General features: G+C 50.6%; 1 protein-coding gene across 4 annotated transcripts in view; it reads right to left on the reverse strand.

The window, feature by feature from the left end:
* Nucleotides 1–689: 689 nt before the first annotated feature.
* DNAH2 (dynein axonemal heavy chain 2) overlaps nucleotides 690–15,527 on the reverse strand; it is a 122,338-nt gene continuing 107,500 nt past the window's right edge. For 3 of the 4 annotated variants that reach the window (XM_050765148.1, XM_050765147.1, XM_050765149.1), the window contains 14 exons: nucleotides 13,668–13,794; nucleotides 11,396–11,582; nucleotides 11,043–11,191; nucleotides 10,721–10,904; nucleotides 10,298–10,488; nucleotides 3,890–4,081; nucleotides 3,537–3,721; nucleotides 3,065–3,293; nucleotides 2,829–2,980; nucleotides 2,594–2,708; nucleotides 1,622–1,798; nucleotides 1,452–1,526; nucleotides 1,165–1,315; nucleotides 690–1,018 (listed from right to left, as the gene is read on the reverse strand). In XM_050765148.1, coding sequence (XP_050621105.1) covers nucleotides 864–1,018; nucleotides 1,165–1,315; nucleotides 1,452–1,526; nucleotides 1,622–1,798; nucleotides 2,594–2,708; nucleotides 2,829–2,980; nucleotides 3,065–3,293; nucleotides 3,537–3,721; nucleotides 3,890–4,081; nucleotides 10,298–10,488; nucleotides 10,721–10,904; nucleotides 11,043–11,191; nucleotides 11,396–11,582; nucleotides 13,668–13,794 — 2,269 coding nt within the window. In that variant the 3' untranslated portion in view covers nucleotides 690–863. Of the gene's footprint in view, nucleotides 1,019–1,164; nucleotides 1,316–1,451; nucleotides 1,527–1,621; nucleotides 1,799–2,593; nucleotides 2,709–2,828; nucleotides 2,981–3,064; nucleotides 3,294–3,536; nucleotides 3,722–3,889; nucleotides 4,082–10,297; nucleotides 10,489–10,720; nucleotides 10,905–11,042; nucleotides 11,192–11,395; nucleotides 11,583–13,667; nucleotides 13,795–14,887; nucleotides 15,140–15,527 lie in introns of those variants that run through there. The other variant, XM_050765150.1, reaches the window with a different exon arrangement.

A 15,527-nucleotide genomic window follows, 5' to 3' on the forward strand; every position in this document is an offset into this window, starting at 1 on the left:
GCCCCGCTGCACGGGGAAGGTTTCCCTCTTTCCAGACGTCCTCGCGGCTCCCCGTTACCTGGTTCTGGGGGGGGGGTCCCAGGTGTTCAGGCTCCCCAAGGTATCCCAGGGGGTCGAGCGGCCCCCCCTTCTCCCAGGCCGGGGCTGGGGGGGCCGCTCCGCCCAGTGGCGCAGTTGGATTTTCCAACACAAACACCCGCACCCCCACTCCCCAGCCCCGCCCCCTTCTCGTGGTCCCGCCCCTCCTCGCGCTCAAGTCCCCTTCTCCGGCTCCGCCCCGTCTTCTGCCGGTCCCGCTAGCCTCAGGGCGGGTGCCGACTAGGATGCCGGGTGCGGGGTGGGGGGTTCAGGGTGCAGTGTACGGGGTTCAGCCCTGATCCCTGCCTGACAAATCCCTACCCCATTTGGATCACGCGCCCTTCTAAGGTAAGCCCCGCCCCGCCCACTGATGTCCTGCCCAGAGACTTAAGCCACAGCCTCTTCTGGCGGCTCCGCCCTGCCCATTCGTTCAGAGCCACGCCTCCGTTCCTCTCCAGGCCGCCCCACCTCCCTTATTTCTTTCCCCGTCCAGTAGCACCTCCCCAGTAGCTCTGTCCTCTGTGAGGCTCGGGCTTCCTCCCTCCCCAGACCCTCACCATTGCATTGAGAGACTTAAGGCTTGTTGTCGCGGTTGTTTTACAGCACTGAGCTTCAATACAACTTTCACTTTTATGGCTAACACGGCTAGGTATTTCCAGGGCCACATCACACAAATTCGGCCAAGGTCAAAGTCTGAGTGAGGTCCCGCCTCAGTCCTAGGTGCAACATCTGTCTGAGCTCCTGGAGTCCCCCACCCTCTCTCAAGCGGAGAAGGGGAGGAGGTCTCAGCTGTCCAGGCTCATGAGTAGAGCAGTACCCCTCTTGATCCAATGATCAGATGTCATGGCCCCAGACCGCAGGTCAATGCCGATGACAAAGGAGGCTCGGTCTGAGCTGCCTGCCCGGTTGGGATAGTAATAGCAGGGGCAGGAGTACATGCCTGGGGGAAAGGAGAGGAGGAGTCAGATCCTTGGAGCCTCCGGGAGAGCAGGGCAGGCGCGGGTGTGGGATGGGCTGGAGTAGAGAATGGGTTAGGTTCCAAACTAGGGACTGGGCAGGCAGGTCCTGCCTGGGGAGCTGTCCCACCCTTGGCGCTCTTCTTGCGGCTCTCTGCAGGCCGGAAGTGGATCGTGGGCATGAGGCAGACAAGCTGCATGGGCTCTGCCTCCACCAAGCAGGAGTTCTTCCGGTCCCAGCCAGCACCTTCCAGGTACAGGCCCCGGACCCAGACACCATCCTGGGGAGAAATGGGAGCAGGTCTGGGAGAAGCTAGACTTCAGTTGCCGGCGCCCCTGGCCTACTCCCTCTCTCCTCCCTTCTTGTCCAGTTATTTCCCATTTTTGCTCAGAGCATCAAGCACAACTGGCTCCCACCTTAGGGGGATACACTAGGTTGCTGTCATCCACAGTGGAAACGATAAACTCCCAGGAGAGGCTGTCCACTGAAACCTGGGGGTTGAAGGTGAGAATAAGGGAGGACCCCGAAGAGGAGAACACATACATGGCCCCAGCAACATCCCCCTCACACTTTGTATATTGCTCACATTGTTTTGGCGAGCTGAAGACTGCAGCACAGCAGTGAGGAAGCCAGTGGGAAAGGTGAAACCAGACAACCAGAAGATCACAGGAGGCCGGGCCCGGCTGGCCCACAGCTCAAACTGCTCCACACGCATGGCCAAGTCCCGGGTCCAAGCAGCCAATGGCTTTTGTGAGGGGTATGCCTGGGGAAGGAGTGCGTGTGTATTCATTCATTTAGCCATGGATTCGAATCCATATTATTTATTTTGAGACAGAGTTTCACTCTTGTCACCCAGGCTGGAGTGCAGTGGTGCAATCTTGGCTCATTGCAACCTCCGCCTCCCGAGTTCAAGTGATTCTCCTGCCTCAGCCTCCCAAGTAGCTGGGATTACAGGCGCCCACCACCACGCCTGGCTAATTTTTGTATTTTTTAGTAGAGACGGGGTTTCACCATGTTGACCAGGCTGGTCTCAAACTCCGGAACTCAGGTGATCTACCCGCCTCGGCCTCCCAAAGTGCTGAGATTGCAGGCGTGAGCCACCGCGCCCAGCCCAAATCTTTATTTTGAGCCCCTGAAGCAGATATGAGAAGACTATGTGGTGTCAGCCCCTGTTCCCCAACTACAGGTGAACAAAACTCTCCAAAGCCGACTTCCAGGAAAAAGGCATACAATGACAGCTATTCATTAATAACAATGACTGCAGTAATATTAACCAGGTACCATTAACAAAGCACCTACTGAGTGGTATGCACAATACTGGGAATCGTTGAAACATCCTTAGAGAGGTTAGTAATTTGCCCTAAGTCTGTAAGTTAATAAATTGTAAGAAGTCAGTCAATGAATGGCAAAGCCAGGTTTCAAACTTGAACCTATCTAACTTCAAAGTTTAGGCTCCCTACAGTTTGCTATATGCCTACCTAGAACCAGGAGACTGGGGGGTACAGGATTGAGAGGGGAGCTCATTGTTGGAGAAGGATCAACAATGGTATAATCTTGCCTTTCCCCAGAGTGGAGGAACGTGGGCATCAAAGATGCAATTGAAAATCTCTTCCAGGTTTGTAGACATGACGATGAGCCCCTGGATGCCTTTCTCTAGGTCTGTCAGTGAGAACCTGAGCAGGATGAGGTGGAGTGTTAGAGATGGGGTGGGCCTGGGAACGTCATTCTAGCCAGAAGGTGAAGGCCTCTCCTCACCCCCTCCCATGTTCTGCAGAGTTCCCGATCCGTCTTACAGGATGGTCTGCATCAGTGTGTTATATCTCTGGATCTCCTGCAGAAGGACCACATTGAGAGGGGAGGGGTCAAGAGCTAGCAGTTTTTGGGTCCCCTCATAGTCGATCATTTCAGGGATCTTCTGCTTCACATCAGCGGCCAACTCAAGGACCTGAGCAGGGAGGAGCTCTTGAGTGTAGCCCCCTCTTCTCATCACTTACCTCCCCTACCCTGCCACAGGCCGGGCTCTTTCTACCTTCTCTTCCCGGGTCTGGCCTCCAGCCCTGGTGGGTGTAATCTGAGGTTGCAAGGAAAGCAAAGTATCAAAGAGGGTTCGTGCCTCAGTGATCTGAGAGGCCACATCAGCATTGGGGTGCTGGCCAAAGGCCTCAGGGGGGTCCATGCCAGGCAATAAACTGATGTATTCCTTGTAAGAAGCCAGGCTTCCATCCTTGGGGATGAAATAAGTCTCCAGTGCTGACAACCTAGGGAGTCATAGCATAATTACTGCCACATTATGGGGACTCAGGCCTCAATGCCAGGCCAAGACCCCAAGCCTATGCATGTCCCATTTGTCCAGCCCCCTGCCCTGCTCCCCCTCCAAATCCCACAAACTCTGTCTTCTCCCAATTTCATGTCCTCTCCTCAAACATTTCCCCCACCCCTGATCCCGCCACCTGGCTGGCTTGTGACCTCTGGCTCCCTGCCCAGTGCCACCTCCCCCTCACCGGTAGAAGGGAATTGATAGAGACTGGTCACAGAAGTAATCATTGATGTAGGTGGTCAGCAGGCGCCGGTCCCAGTCATCTGTGACATGTCCACCATAGTTGACGCCGGCAATGAGGTACTTAAGTGCATCCCAAGGTGTCTCCTCGTACTCATCCAGATAGAGGCTCAGCAAGTTCTCTGACACCTAGGCATGGTCCCAACCCAAGCCCCCATTCCCACAGAGTTATGGCAGGAAATCTGCCAATGGGGCTTCAACACAGGTTTTCTGCCCATGGATAGTCCCACAGGGGAGCCATGGGGTAGGAAGTATGAGGAGAGAGGGCTGGGATGAGGACCCCTGGCTAATACAAACCTCAAAGTCAGAGTCATTGAAGCCATAGATTATGTTCCAGCCAAGCTGCAGGAACTTTTTGCGTTCAAGTAATACAGAGTGGAAGAAACAGAGTGAAAACAGCAGCTTCTTGTATTTGGCAGGTTTGGAGCAGCGGGAAAACTGTGGTTCTGACATTAGTTGGTAAAGACGTGTCATGTTGGCCTTTAGGCCCTGGGGACAATGAAATACAAAGATGGGGTGACATGCATCATACTCAGACCTGCCACTAGCACCGCCATGTACAGTTGTGGAGGTTCTTCATTGCACAAAGGCACTGGCTGAAAGGATGAGTGGAGGCTGAAATGCAGCCCTTGATCTACGTGCCACAATCTGCATTCCTCCACAAGGCTGAGTGCCTTTCTCCAGTTCACAGACAGGAACTATATGGGCTTCCGGCAGCCCTGCCTTCTTGTCCCACCATTTTTTTTTTTTTTTTTTTTTTTTTTTTTGAGATGGAGTTTCGTTCTTGTTGCCCAGGCTAGAGTGCAATGGCATGATCTCAGCTCCCTGCAACCTCCGCCTCCCGGGTTCAAGGGATTCTCCTGCCTCAGCCTCCGGAGTAGCTGTGATTATAGGCGCCCGCCACCATGCCTGGCCAATTTTTTGTATTTTTAGTAGGGGTTTCACTATGTTGACCAGGCTGGTCTCAAACTCCTGACCTCAAGCGATCAGCCTCCCAAAGTGCTGGGATTACAGGTGTGAGCCACCGCACCCGGCCGTCCCACCACTTTTGATCCTCTCAGCCCTGATCTTCTCAGTGGTAGGTAGGCCAGCGCAATTTGGGGTGCCAGAAAATATGAACAAAGATAAATACATACACATGCAACTAACAAAAATGTACAGAACTGTGTGCAAAGTTTAGTGTAGATTGAAAAGCCCATAATATATCATCAAGGAGGGATAGTCTATGTGACTGGCATTATTAGGCTCCATGAGCAAGCTGGGACTTGAACTAAGCCTTCCAAATGGAAAGGATATGACTAGGCTTGAGAGGACAGTCTTGCTTTCCTGGAGATGGAAGGAGTTGAATAGAGGCACCGAGGACAGAATAAAGTGAGAAGATGAGCCCGGCTGAAGTCAAGTGCAGGTGCTCAGGTGGGAAGAGGAGGGCCATGGATAGATGGAGATGCAATAAGAATAATGGATGTCGGGCTCATGCCTGTAATCTCAGCACTTTGGGAGGCTGAGGTGGGCAGATCACGAGGTCAGGAGTTTAAGACCAGCCTGGCCAATATGGTGAAACCCCTCTCTGCTAAAAATACAAAAATTAGCCAGGCATGGTGACACACACCTGTAGTCCCAGCTACTTGGGAGGCTGAGGCAGAAGAATTGCTTGAACCCAGGAGGCGGAAGTTTCAGTGAGCTGAGATCATGCCACTGCACTCCAGCCTGGGCTACAGAGCGAGACTCTGTCTCAGAAAAAAAAAAAAAATGGTGAATGTTTGAGCCATTTGGACTTGATTCAACGGGCATCATGGAGCCACTCTCTATCTTGAGCAGGACCACGATCTGTTCAAACAGCGTTTTAAAAAGACTTACCTATGACTGACAGAATGGAATAGTGAGAAATTTGAGGAATACTGGATAGCAGTAACAAAAATAATATGTGACTTTTTAAAAAATGCCATTTATGACATCAAGATATGTCAAGTATCCAGAAATAAATCCAATTAAAATGTATGATTATTTATGGAGAAAATCACAGAATTTTAGGCCAGGCATGGTGGCTCACACCTGTAATCTCAGCACTTTGGGAGGCCAAGATGGGAGGATCACTTGAGCCTCGGAGTTTGAGACCAACCTGGGCAACATAACAAGACTCTGTCTCTATTTAAAAAAAAAAAAGGCCAGGCGCGGTGGCTCAAGCCTGTAATCCCAGCACTTTGGGAGGCCGAGATGGGCGGATCACGAGGTCAGGCGATCAAGACCATCCTGGCTAACACAGTGAAACCCTGTCTCTACTAAAAAAAATACAAAAAACTAGCCGGGCGAGGTGGCGGACACCTGTAGTCCCAGCTACTCGGGAGGCTGAGGCAGGAGAATGGCGTAAACCCAGGAGGCGGAGCTTGCAGTGAGCTGAGATCCGGCCACTGCACTCCAGCCTGGGCGACAGAGCCAGACTCCGTCTCAAAAAAAAAAAAAAGAAAAGAAAAGAAAAGAAAAAAAGAACATTACAGAATTTTATTAAAATAAAGAATAAATGGAGGCTGGGAACAGTGGCTCATGCCACCTGCAATCCCACTGTGCTATGATTGTACCACTGCACTTCAACCTAGGCTATAAAGCAAGACCCTCTCTCTCTAAAAAAAAAGAGGAAAAAATGAATAAATGGAGAGATATACTTACAGATTAGGAGCTTCATTGTCCTAAGGATGTCAATTTTCCCCAAATTGATCAATATAATTTTTTTTTGTAGGACAAACGAATTCTAAAATTTATATTGGAAAATAAAAGGTTAAGAATAGTCTGAAGAAGAATAAGGTAAGAGGATGTGCCTTACCAGCTATCAAGAATTATTATAAAACTATATGGTAATTAAGACTAAAATATATCAGCATGGCACTGTGGGTTACACCTGTAATCCCAGCAGTTTGGGAGGCTGAAGCGGAGGACAGCTTAAGCCCAGGAGTCCAAGACCAGCCTGGCCAACATGGTGAAACCCAGTCTCTACAAAAAAAAAAAAAAATTAGCCAGAGTGGTGGCGCACACCTGTAAGGTGCGGGTGGGAGGATTGCTAGAGCCTGGGAGGCAGAGGTTGCAGTGAGCCAAGATGGTGCCAGTGCACTCCAGTCTGGGCCACAGAGCGAGACTCCATCCCAAACAAACAAACAAACAAAGACTAAAGTATTGATTCCAGGATAAAACAATTTGACCAATGAACAGAATAAAGGTCCCTGAAACCCATACATATATGGAAACATGATTGAAGGCTGAGCAGGCACTATGGATCAGAAAGGTGCTTTCGTAGTATTTGAGAAGTGGTACTGGGAGAATTGGTTATCCAGGTAGAAATAAATAAAATTGGCTGGGCGCAGTGGCTGATGCCTGTAATCCCAACACTTTGGAAGGCTGAGGTGGTTGGATCACCTGAGGTCAGAAGTTCGAGACCAGCCTGGTCAACATGGTGAAACCCCGTCTCTACAAAAAATAACAAAATTAGCTGGGCAGGGTGGCAGGTGCCTGTAATCTCAGCTACTCTGGAGACAGAGGCAAGAGAATCACCTGAACCCGGGAGGCGGAGATTGCTGTGAGCTGAGATTGCACCACTGCACTCCAGCCTGGGTGACAGAGCAAGACTCTGTCTCAAAAAAAAGCAAAACAAAACAAAAACAAAAGAAAATTGGACCTCTACCTGATACCACGTCACAAAAGTGAATTCCAAGTGATTAAAAACTTAAATGTGAAAGTCAAATTATAAATTTTTTGGAAGGCAAGTATAGGAGAGTACTTTTACAGTCTTAAAGTAAGCAAGGATTTCTTGAACAAGACAAAGGAGCACAAACCATTTAAAAAATGAAAGATAGCTAAATTCAACCTCATAAAAATTAAGAATTCTCTTCACCAAAAAACAGCATAAAAGAGAAGAGACAAACCACAAAACACATGACTGACAAAGGATTAGGATCTGGAATATACAAAGAACTACAAAACATGAAGAACATCATGAATGAATGTCAAGCACATAATGTTGAATGAAAAAAGCAAGTTGCAGAGAAACATACATACAATGGTTGCATTAGCAATACAAATGATAAAGCATTACGATAAAGAATCTCTAACTCCAGAGAAAAAGAAAAAAATTATAAAGAAAATGACAAATACAAGATTCAGAAGAGTGGTTTCCTCTGAGTAGGGAGGGAAAGTGATGAGACTGGGAAGAGGCACACCAGGACTTCAAAGAAAATGCTGGGATTTTTCTTTCTTAGAAGGATGATGGGCTGGGCATGGTGGCTCACACCTGTAATCCCAGCACCTCGGAAGGTTGAGGGGCGGATCGCCTGAGGTCAGGAGTTCGAGACCAGCCTGGCCAACATGATGAAACTCCATCTCTACTAAAAATACAAAAATTAGCCAGGTGTGGTGGTGTGCACCTGTAGTCCCAGCTACTCGGAGGCTGAGGCAGGAGAATCGCTTGAATCCGGGAGGCAGCTATTTCAGTGAGCCAAGATGGCGCCGCTACACTCCAGCCTGGGCGACAGAGCGAGACTCCATCTCAAAAAAAAAAAAAAAAAGGATGATGGGCACACAGATATTCATGGAATCGTGATCCTTTATAACTTGCATATATTTTATAAATCTTCTTTTGTATCTACTTACTAGCTAGCTTTTAAAAAAGACGGGATAGCAGGAAATGACCCAGGAATATACTCCAGGACTATACCCCAAACTGGCAACTGGTGGCTGTGAATACAGGGACTTTCTTATTTGAAGTAAAACTCAGGCCGGGGCCGGGCGCGGTGGCTCACGCCTGTAATCCCTGTAATCCCAGCACTTTGGGAGGCTGAGGTGGGCAGATCACCTGAGGTCAGAAGTTCGAGACCAGCCTGGCCAACATGGCGAAACCCTGTCTCTACTAAAAATGGAAAAATTAGCAGGACTTAGTGGCGCGCACCTGAAATCCCAGCTACGCGGGTGCCTGAGACAGGAGAATTTCTTGAACCTGGGAGGCAGAACCCAGGCTGCAGTGCAATGGCACAATCTGGGCTCCCTGCAACCTCCACTTCTAGCTGGGATTATCACACCTGAACTCCATATCTCACCTTCCTGAGCTCAGGTGATCCACCTGTTTCAGCCTCCCCAAATGCTGGGATTACAGGTGTGAGCCACCACACCCAGCCTCAGCCACCATGCCTGGCCGAGACTGTTTCTAAAAATATATCCTGTCTCTAAACACAATCGCATTCTGAGTCTTGGGGGTTGGGATAAAAAAGAGTGTGAAACAAATGTGCTATTGTGGTGCTGGTGTGCCAAGAAGTGCTTTGTAATCTGATGGCAATTCAGAGCTGGAACTGACTTTGGTGCTGGTGCCAGAGATGGGATTAGAGTTGAAATAATGAAAAGGACAATTTCACCGGGCGTGGTGGCTCACGCCTGTAATCCCAGCACTTTGGGAGGCCAAGGCGGGCGGATCATGAGGTCAGGAGATCAAGACCATCCTGGCTAACACGGTTAAATTCTGTCTTTACTAAAAATACAAAAAAGTAGCTGGGCGTGGTGGCGGGCGCCTGTAATCCCAGCTACTTGGGAGGCTGAGGCAGGAGAATGGCATGAACCTGGGAAGCGGAGCTTGCAGTGAGCCGAGATCGCGCCACTGCACTCCAGTCCGGGTGACAGAGTGAGACTCCATCTCAAAAACAAAAAGAAAAAAAAAAAAAGAAAGAAAGGAAAGGACAGTTTCTCCAACAACTTGTGAAAGGAGAAAATGTAGAATGAGAAACGTTGGGCTAGGACTGAGGGTCCCTCCCCTCTTTGGCCCTCCCCTCTTAGTCCTTAGGTCAAGGTGTAAGTATTGCAATCTGGCCACAGGCGGAGGAAAAAGAAACACAGAAGTAACAAATGATATGTCAGGAGACAGTGGGGAAAGCAGGAGCGATGTGTCAGGGAGCCAGGGAAAGGGACAGTCAACTGTGGCAGCTGCCCCAAGTGGCCAAGGAGGATTAAGAATGATAAAAGGCACCCATGCGTGATTCAAACAGCTCTTATCTGTTGAGGATGATACATACTGGTTCATGTGCTTTTCACAGGGTGAGCAAAAAGGATTTTGATCTTGACTAAGAGCAATGAAAAGCTACTAAAATAGTTTAAGCAGGGGTGAGTGGGTGAAGCGCAGTGACACGGCAGGTTTTAGAGGGTGGTGATGATTGCATTTGGTGATGAGCTTGTGATACTGGAGATAAAAATTTCAGTAGAGTTGGAGGAAAGGAAGGGCAAAGAGGCAGGAAGTGTGACATTTGGAAGAGAATGTAAGGAAATGGTGGGAGGCAGGAAGGTTCTGAGGTATAAAAGAATGAATTTGGAGACCCAACTACCCAAACTCTGGCTCTGGAATACTTATTTACTCTTTCCGTATCACAGTTTCCTATCTTTAAAATGGGGGTAACAGTATTCACCTTGCACGATGTGTGTGTGCACGCATGCATATTAAACGAGTTAATAAACATAAAAAACTTAGAACAGTGCCTGGCACATGATAATCCCTCAAGAAATGTTAGATATTACTATTGTGTTCTAGGAGTTTGGCACAAACAGAAGAGGAATGAGGTGGAATTTTTTGAGGACAATCAAATCAAAGCATGTTGTTGTTAGGTTGAGCCCTCTCTCTGGTGCTGGCAGGTGGTAAGGTGGACCAGATGGCCCTGCTGATGCTCTTTGTCTATGACCACATACCTTTGGTGGCTCTGTGGTCATCTTGATGCTGGCCTGCAAGATTGAGATAGGGAAGTCTGGGTGGGGGCTGGAGCTGAGCCAGAGGCGGAAGGATGGATGAGGGTCCTCCACCTGCAGCTGCTCCACCAGCTTGTCCAGATTAGGCATCCAAGACAGTGACAGGTGGCAGTTTGCCAGGAACACCCAATGTCCTGCAAGGAGATGCCAGGCTCAGTGGGAATCATTTCCTAAGCCCTGCCTGTCCTCATGCTTTCCACCTGGTATTGGGGCGGGGGTGCTAGCGGGGCCGAACACTCAGATCTGCCACTTCTGGGACCCTCTGTAGAAGTGGGAGGTACAGGGACAGTAGTGTATTTGAGGTTGGCAGTTCTAAGGACAAGGACTGGGCTGAAGATGGGGGTGAAAGAAAGGATGGACACCAACCCTGAGTAACACCCTCTCGGAGGAGTCGGGCAGCAATAGGGGCCTGGCCCTGGCCCAGGGACAGGGCGTGGAAGCGCTGGGCCATGCCTGTGTGCTCTGCCAGCTGGAGCAGGGCACTGGTGGGGTCCACACCAGGGGACAGGATGAACACGAGTGGGGATCGTGGGGTTGAATCCTCCATCACCTGCCAGAAGCACAGGTATAGCATTAGGCAGAAGGCCACGTGACCGAAGTGGGAGAGAGAGATGCAGGAGACTGAAACAGAGCTAGGAAGGCAGGAAAGACCCAGGGGCCGTGGAGACAAGGAAGCTGAGCCACCGACCAACTTCATATTCAGCACAGGCGGCTCGATGAAGCGGGAACCAAGGTTGGTGACGATGAAGGAGGTCACGCAGAAGGCCACGCGGTCCTGGCGCAGGGAGCGGACGATCAGCATCCGTTGCATTTCGTTGCAGGCATTTTCCCACTCACCTGGGGACGAGGTGAGTCATTGCAGGGAGAGGGAGTGAGTCTGGAAGAGCAGGGAATCCAGACAACAGGGCACCTGCCGGGAATGTGCTCCGGGCCAGGAGGCCGGCACCAGCTGGGAGAGGGGATGGGGGACAATGGGAAGGGCAGGCATGCGGCTGAGTGGAGGGAAGCAGAAAGTGAGAGTGGGGTACAGATGCCTGGTACCTGGCAGCATTGCCTTCTCTGGGGCAGCATGGGTATACCACAGGTGCCAGTCACGAGGGTACTGCTCAAAGGAGTTCATGAGTCCGTGGAAGTTGGTCAGTTTGTCCAGCTCTGTGATGTTGTCCCAGTAGGCGTCTGCAAGCCAGCTCGTACATGGGTTGTCCATTTGGCCCTCCCGATCCAGGACCTGGTGGGAGTGGGAGAAAAAGAAAGGGATTGACTTGGGAATACTTCAAAAGAAGAGTGATCTTTTTCTCCTTTCTGTCTCTCTCTCTCTCTGTTTCTCTCTCTCTCGGTGGGAAAGCCAAAATGGAGGTTTTTTTGTTTTGTTTTGTTTTTCTTTTTTTCGAGATGGAGTCTCATTCTTGTCACCTAGGCCAGAGTGCAATGGTGCAATCTCGGCTCACTGCAACCTCTAACCCCCAGGTTCAAGCTATTCTCCTGCCTCAGGCTCCGGAATAGCTGAGATTACAGGTGCACACCACCACACCCAGCTAATTATTGTATTTTTAGTACAGATGGGGTTTCACCGTATTGACCAGGCTGGTCTTGAACTCCTGATCTCAGGTGACCCACCCTCCTCGGCCTCCCAAAGTGCTGGGGTTACAGGTGTGAGCCACCGCGCCCGGCCCAAAATGGGTTTTGTATGAGAGTGAAGAGATGAATACAGGGATCCTGGGGAATAAACGTGGGGGTCTAGGACTCAGACCCTGCCCTTAGCCCTCACGGTTCAAATTTAGGAAGCTGGCGCCCTCTGCTGGTTGCCTGGTAATAATGTCTCCAACCTAATGACTTCTTGGTAGCCTGGCCTTCATAGAAGCACAAACTGTTTACTCATTCATTTGCTCACTCGCTTATTCATTCTTCTTAACAAACATTTATTGTTCACCAACTATGCATTTTAATCATTGGGATGCATTACTGAGCAAAATGGAAAATATCTCTGCCCTTGGGGATTTTGTTTTCTAACATGGGATTGTGAACCCATGGGCAGACTATGAACCAAAAACGTATCAAATAAGTAAATTATCTAGTATAGCAAAGATGGCAGTGCTATGGAAAAATAGGATACTCTGAGGAGGGTAAGGGAGACTGGTTGTGTTGAGGGGAGTTTGAAGTATAAATAAGAAGATCTAGGTCGCACTGAGGTGAGGTTTGAAGGAGATGAGAGACGGCCAGGTGCACACGCCGGGGAGTAGGCTTCCAGCAGAAGGCACAGCCACACGAAGGCCCCGAGGTGAGACGTGCCAGGGGGGTTGGGGAGGGCATTGAGGCCTGCGTGGCTGGAGTGGAGTGGGGGCTGTGTGGTGGGAGGTGGCACCTGCCATTGGGAGCCCGTCACAATGGCATCCACTTTAAAAGGACCTCTCAGGCCGGGCAAAGTGGTTCACACCTATAATCCCAGCACTTTGGGAGGCTGAGGTGGGAGGATCACTTGAGCCCAGGAGTTCGAGATCAGCCTAGGCAACATGGTGGGACGCCGCCTCTACAAAAACTACAAAAATTAGCCAGGCGTGGTGGCACAGGCCTGTGGTCCCAGCTATTCCAGAGGCTAAGGTGGGAGGATGGCTTGAGCCCGGGAGGTCGAGGCTGCAGTGAGCCAAGATCACTGCCCCTGCAGTCCAGCCTGAGTGACAGAGCGTGACCTCTCTGGTTGCTGTGTTGAGAGTTTGGCGTGAGAGGCGGGAAGTGAAGGTGGGAAAAGTAAAGAAAATGTCGAGGAGGGCGGGAGAGTGCAGTATGGTTGTCCAGAAGCCTTAAGGGCCTCCTTGGGGTTCATGATCATGGACTTAAAGCGTGTTCAGTCACTGTGGATGTGTTCTTCCCCGGCCATGTTCAGTGCACGGGCCACATAGGGACAGAGGGGTAGAGGAGCTGGAGCTAGCCAGAGTGATAGACGCAACAGAAAGAGGAGGAAAACGGGGGTTGAGGAACCTGTGAGGGAGAGATTGTGAGGGCGACCATGGAACTCAGGCTAGGGAAGGAGTGTCTTGAAAGGCAGTAAAAAAGTGGCAAAATCAGGCCAATCTGTGGGTCACAGGTGAGACATGCCACAAAGCCCAGCCTGTGCTGAGTGCAAAGGGGCGCATAGCAAGTCACCTCCGCAGCCCCAGGGAGCTCACCATGCACCTGATGCTGGCCTGGATTTTCTCAGCTCACTCACTGATGCCGTGGGCCTGACCCTCTGGGTCTGGAGTCCTTGACACACTTGACCTTGACCATCCCCAACCTTGACCATCCCATCCTGGGATGTGCTCTCTGCCCAACTCACCACACCCCCACGTAGAAAGAAGTTGTATTCATCCATGTTGAGCTTGCCAGAAGTCTCCAATATTTTGGCACACATATGAAAACTGAATAGTAGTTTGTGGCGTTCAAAAAGGGTACGGCAGGTGTACCTGGGAGAAAGGCAGGGAGGCGGGAGGGACAGGATGGAATGGGGGCTGATGCTCCACACGAATGCTATGATCCTACTATCACACAGCCTCACACAGAGGACCTCACCAGCCTCTAATCCTCACCTCCTGGAAACAGCCAAGGACTCAGGGGCCTAGAGATAATAATTTCCCAGAGTTCACTTATTATTATTACTTTTTGAGACTGAGTTTCGCTCTTGTCTCCCAGGCTGGAGTGCAATGGCACGATCTTGGCTCACTGCAACCTCGGCCTCCCAGGTGCAAGCAATTCTCCTGCCTCAGCCTCCCGAGTAGCTGGGATTACAGGCGTCCATCACCACGCCTGGCTAATTTTTGTATTTTTAGTAGAGACAGGGTTTCACCAGGTTGGCCAGGCTGGTCTTGAACTCCTGACCTCAGGTGAGCCGCCCACCTCAGCCTCCCAAAGTGCTGGGGTTACAGGAGCGAGCCAACGTGCCCAGCCATTCACTTATAGTTAGTCATTCAGTTCCATTAAAAAAACAAACATTCATTTTTCCCCTACTATCTTGCCAGGCACTCTGCTAGGTCCTGAAGACACAAAGATGAATAAGCCGCAGTCTCGGAGAGGACAGAGAGGCTATTGGTTATGATGTCCCTGCCTGCTGGACTCAGGGAAAGTTTCCGAGAGGAGCTGCTCCAAGGTGCAGCAGAGTTTTCTGGTGGCATGGGAGAGGCAGAGAGGTCACAGCATCAGCAAAAGCATGAGATGGGCACAGCATGCAGGGCAGTCAGGGATGCTCAGGCACCCAGTGCAAGGTGGGAAAGGTGAGGCTGAGGCAGGAGAAGGCCAGGTCAGGAGGGCTTTCGTGGGCCACCGGGATCAAGCAACCAACCACTGGCAGTCAGACCTGGGACGCAGCATGGTCGGATTTGCTCAGGTGGGCAATGCAGGAGGGTAGGTTGAGAGGGACAGTGGGTAGAGGCAGGAGGACCTCTAGAAGGCCATTGTGCAACTCAGAAAAAAGGATCACCAGGGCCAGAGCTAAAGTACAGCCAAGCAGTGGGAAGATGGGGAGGGAACAGTTTGCAGAAATATTCATGAACAAAACCCGGTGAGTGCTTTGAAAGGGAAGAGTCAAGGATAGCTCCCAGTTTTTGCCAGGCATGGTGGCTCACGCCTGTAATCCCAACACTGTGGGAGACCATGGCAGGAGGATCCCATGAGCTCAGGAGTTGGAGACAAGCCAGGGCAACATAGGGAGACCCTGTCTGTACAAATAAAAATTATAAAAAATAAAGGATAACTCCCCATTTCTGGCTAGGGTGACTGGGTCGTGGGCGTTGGTGCCATCCAAGGATGAGGAACCTGAAGAGGGAAGAGAATGAGTTGGATCTGAAGCGAGATGAGCTTGAAGGGTCTGTGGGATGTCAGGGTAGAGAAGTCCAGTTCCTTGCTACTCAAATGTGATCCACAGACCAGGAGCAGTGGCAGCCCCTGGGAGCTTGTTAGAGTTGCAGAACCCCAGGCCCCACCCCAGACCTGCCAAATCCTAACCAGTATTTTCACAAGATTGCCAGTGTGCTACCTGCCCGTTAACATTTGGACAGTGCTGGTATCGCCAACAGTTGTGTAGACAAGTCCAGTGCTCAAGGGAGGGCTACAGACAGAAGATGGGGAATCGTCAGCCCACAGGTGATGGTTAAGCCATGAGAGCGAGGAGCTACCGGGAGGACATGTGCCGAGGGACAGCAGC

The sequence above is a fragment of the Macaca thibetana genome, chromosome 16, assembly GCF_024542745.1.
Source record: "Macaca thibetana thibetana isolate TM-01 chromosome 16, ASM2454274v1, whole genome shotgun sequence".
In the NCBI taxonomy this organism is placed as follows: Eukaryota; Metazoa; Chordata; class Mammalia; order Primates; family Cercopithecidae; genus Macaca; species Macaca thibetana.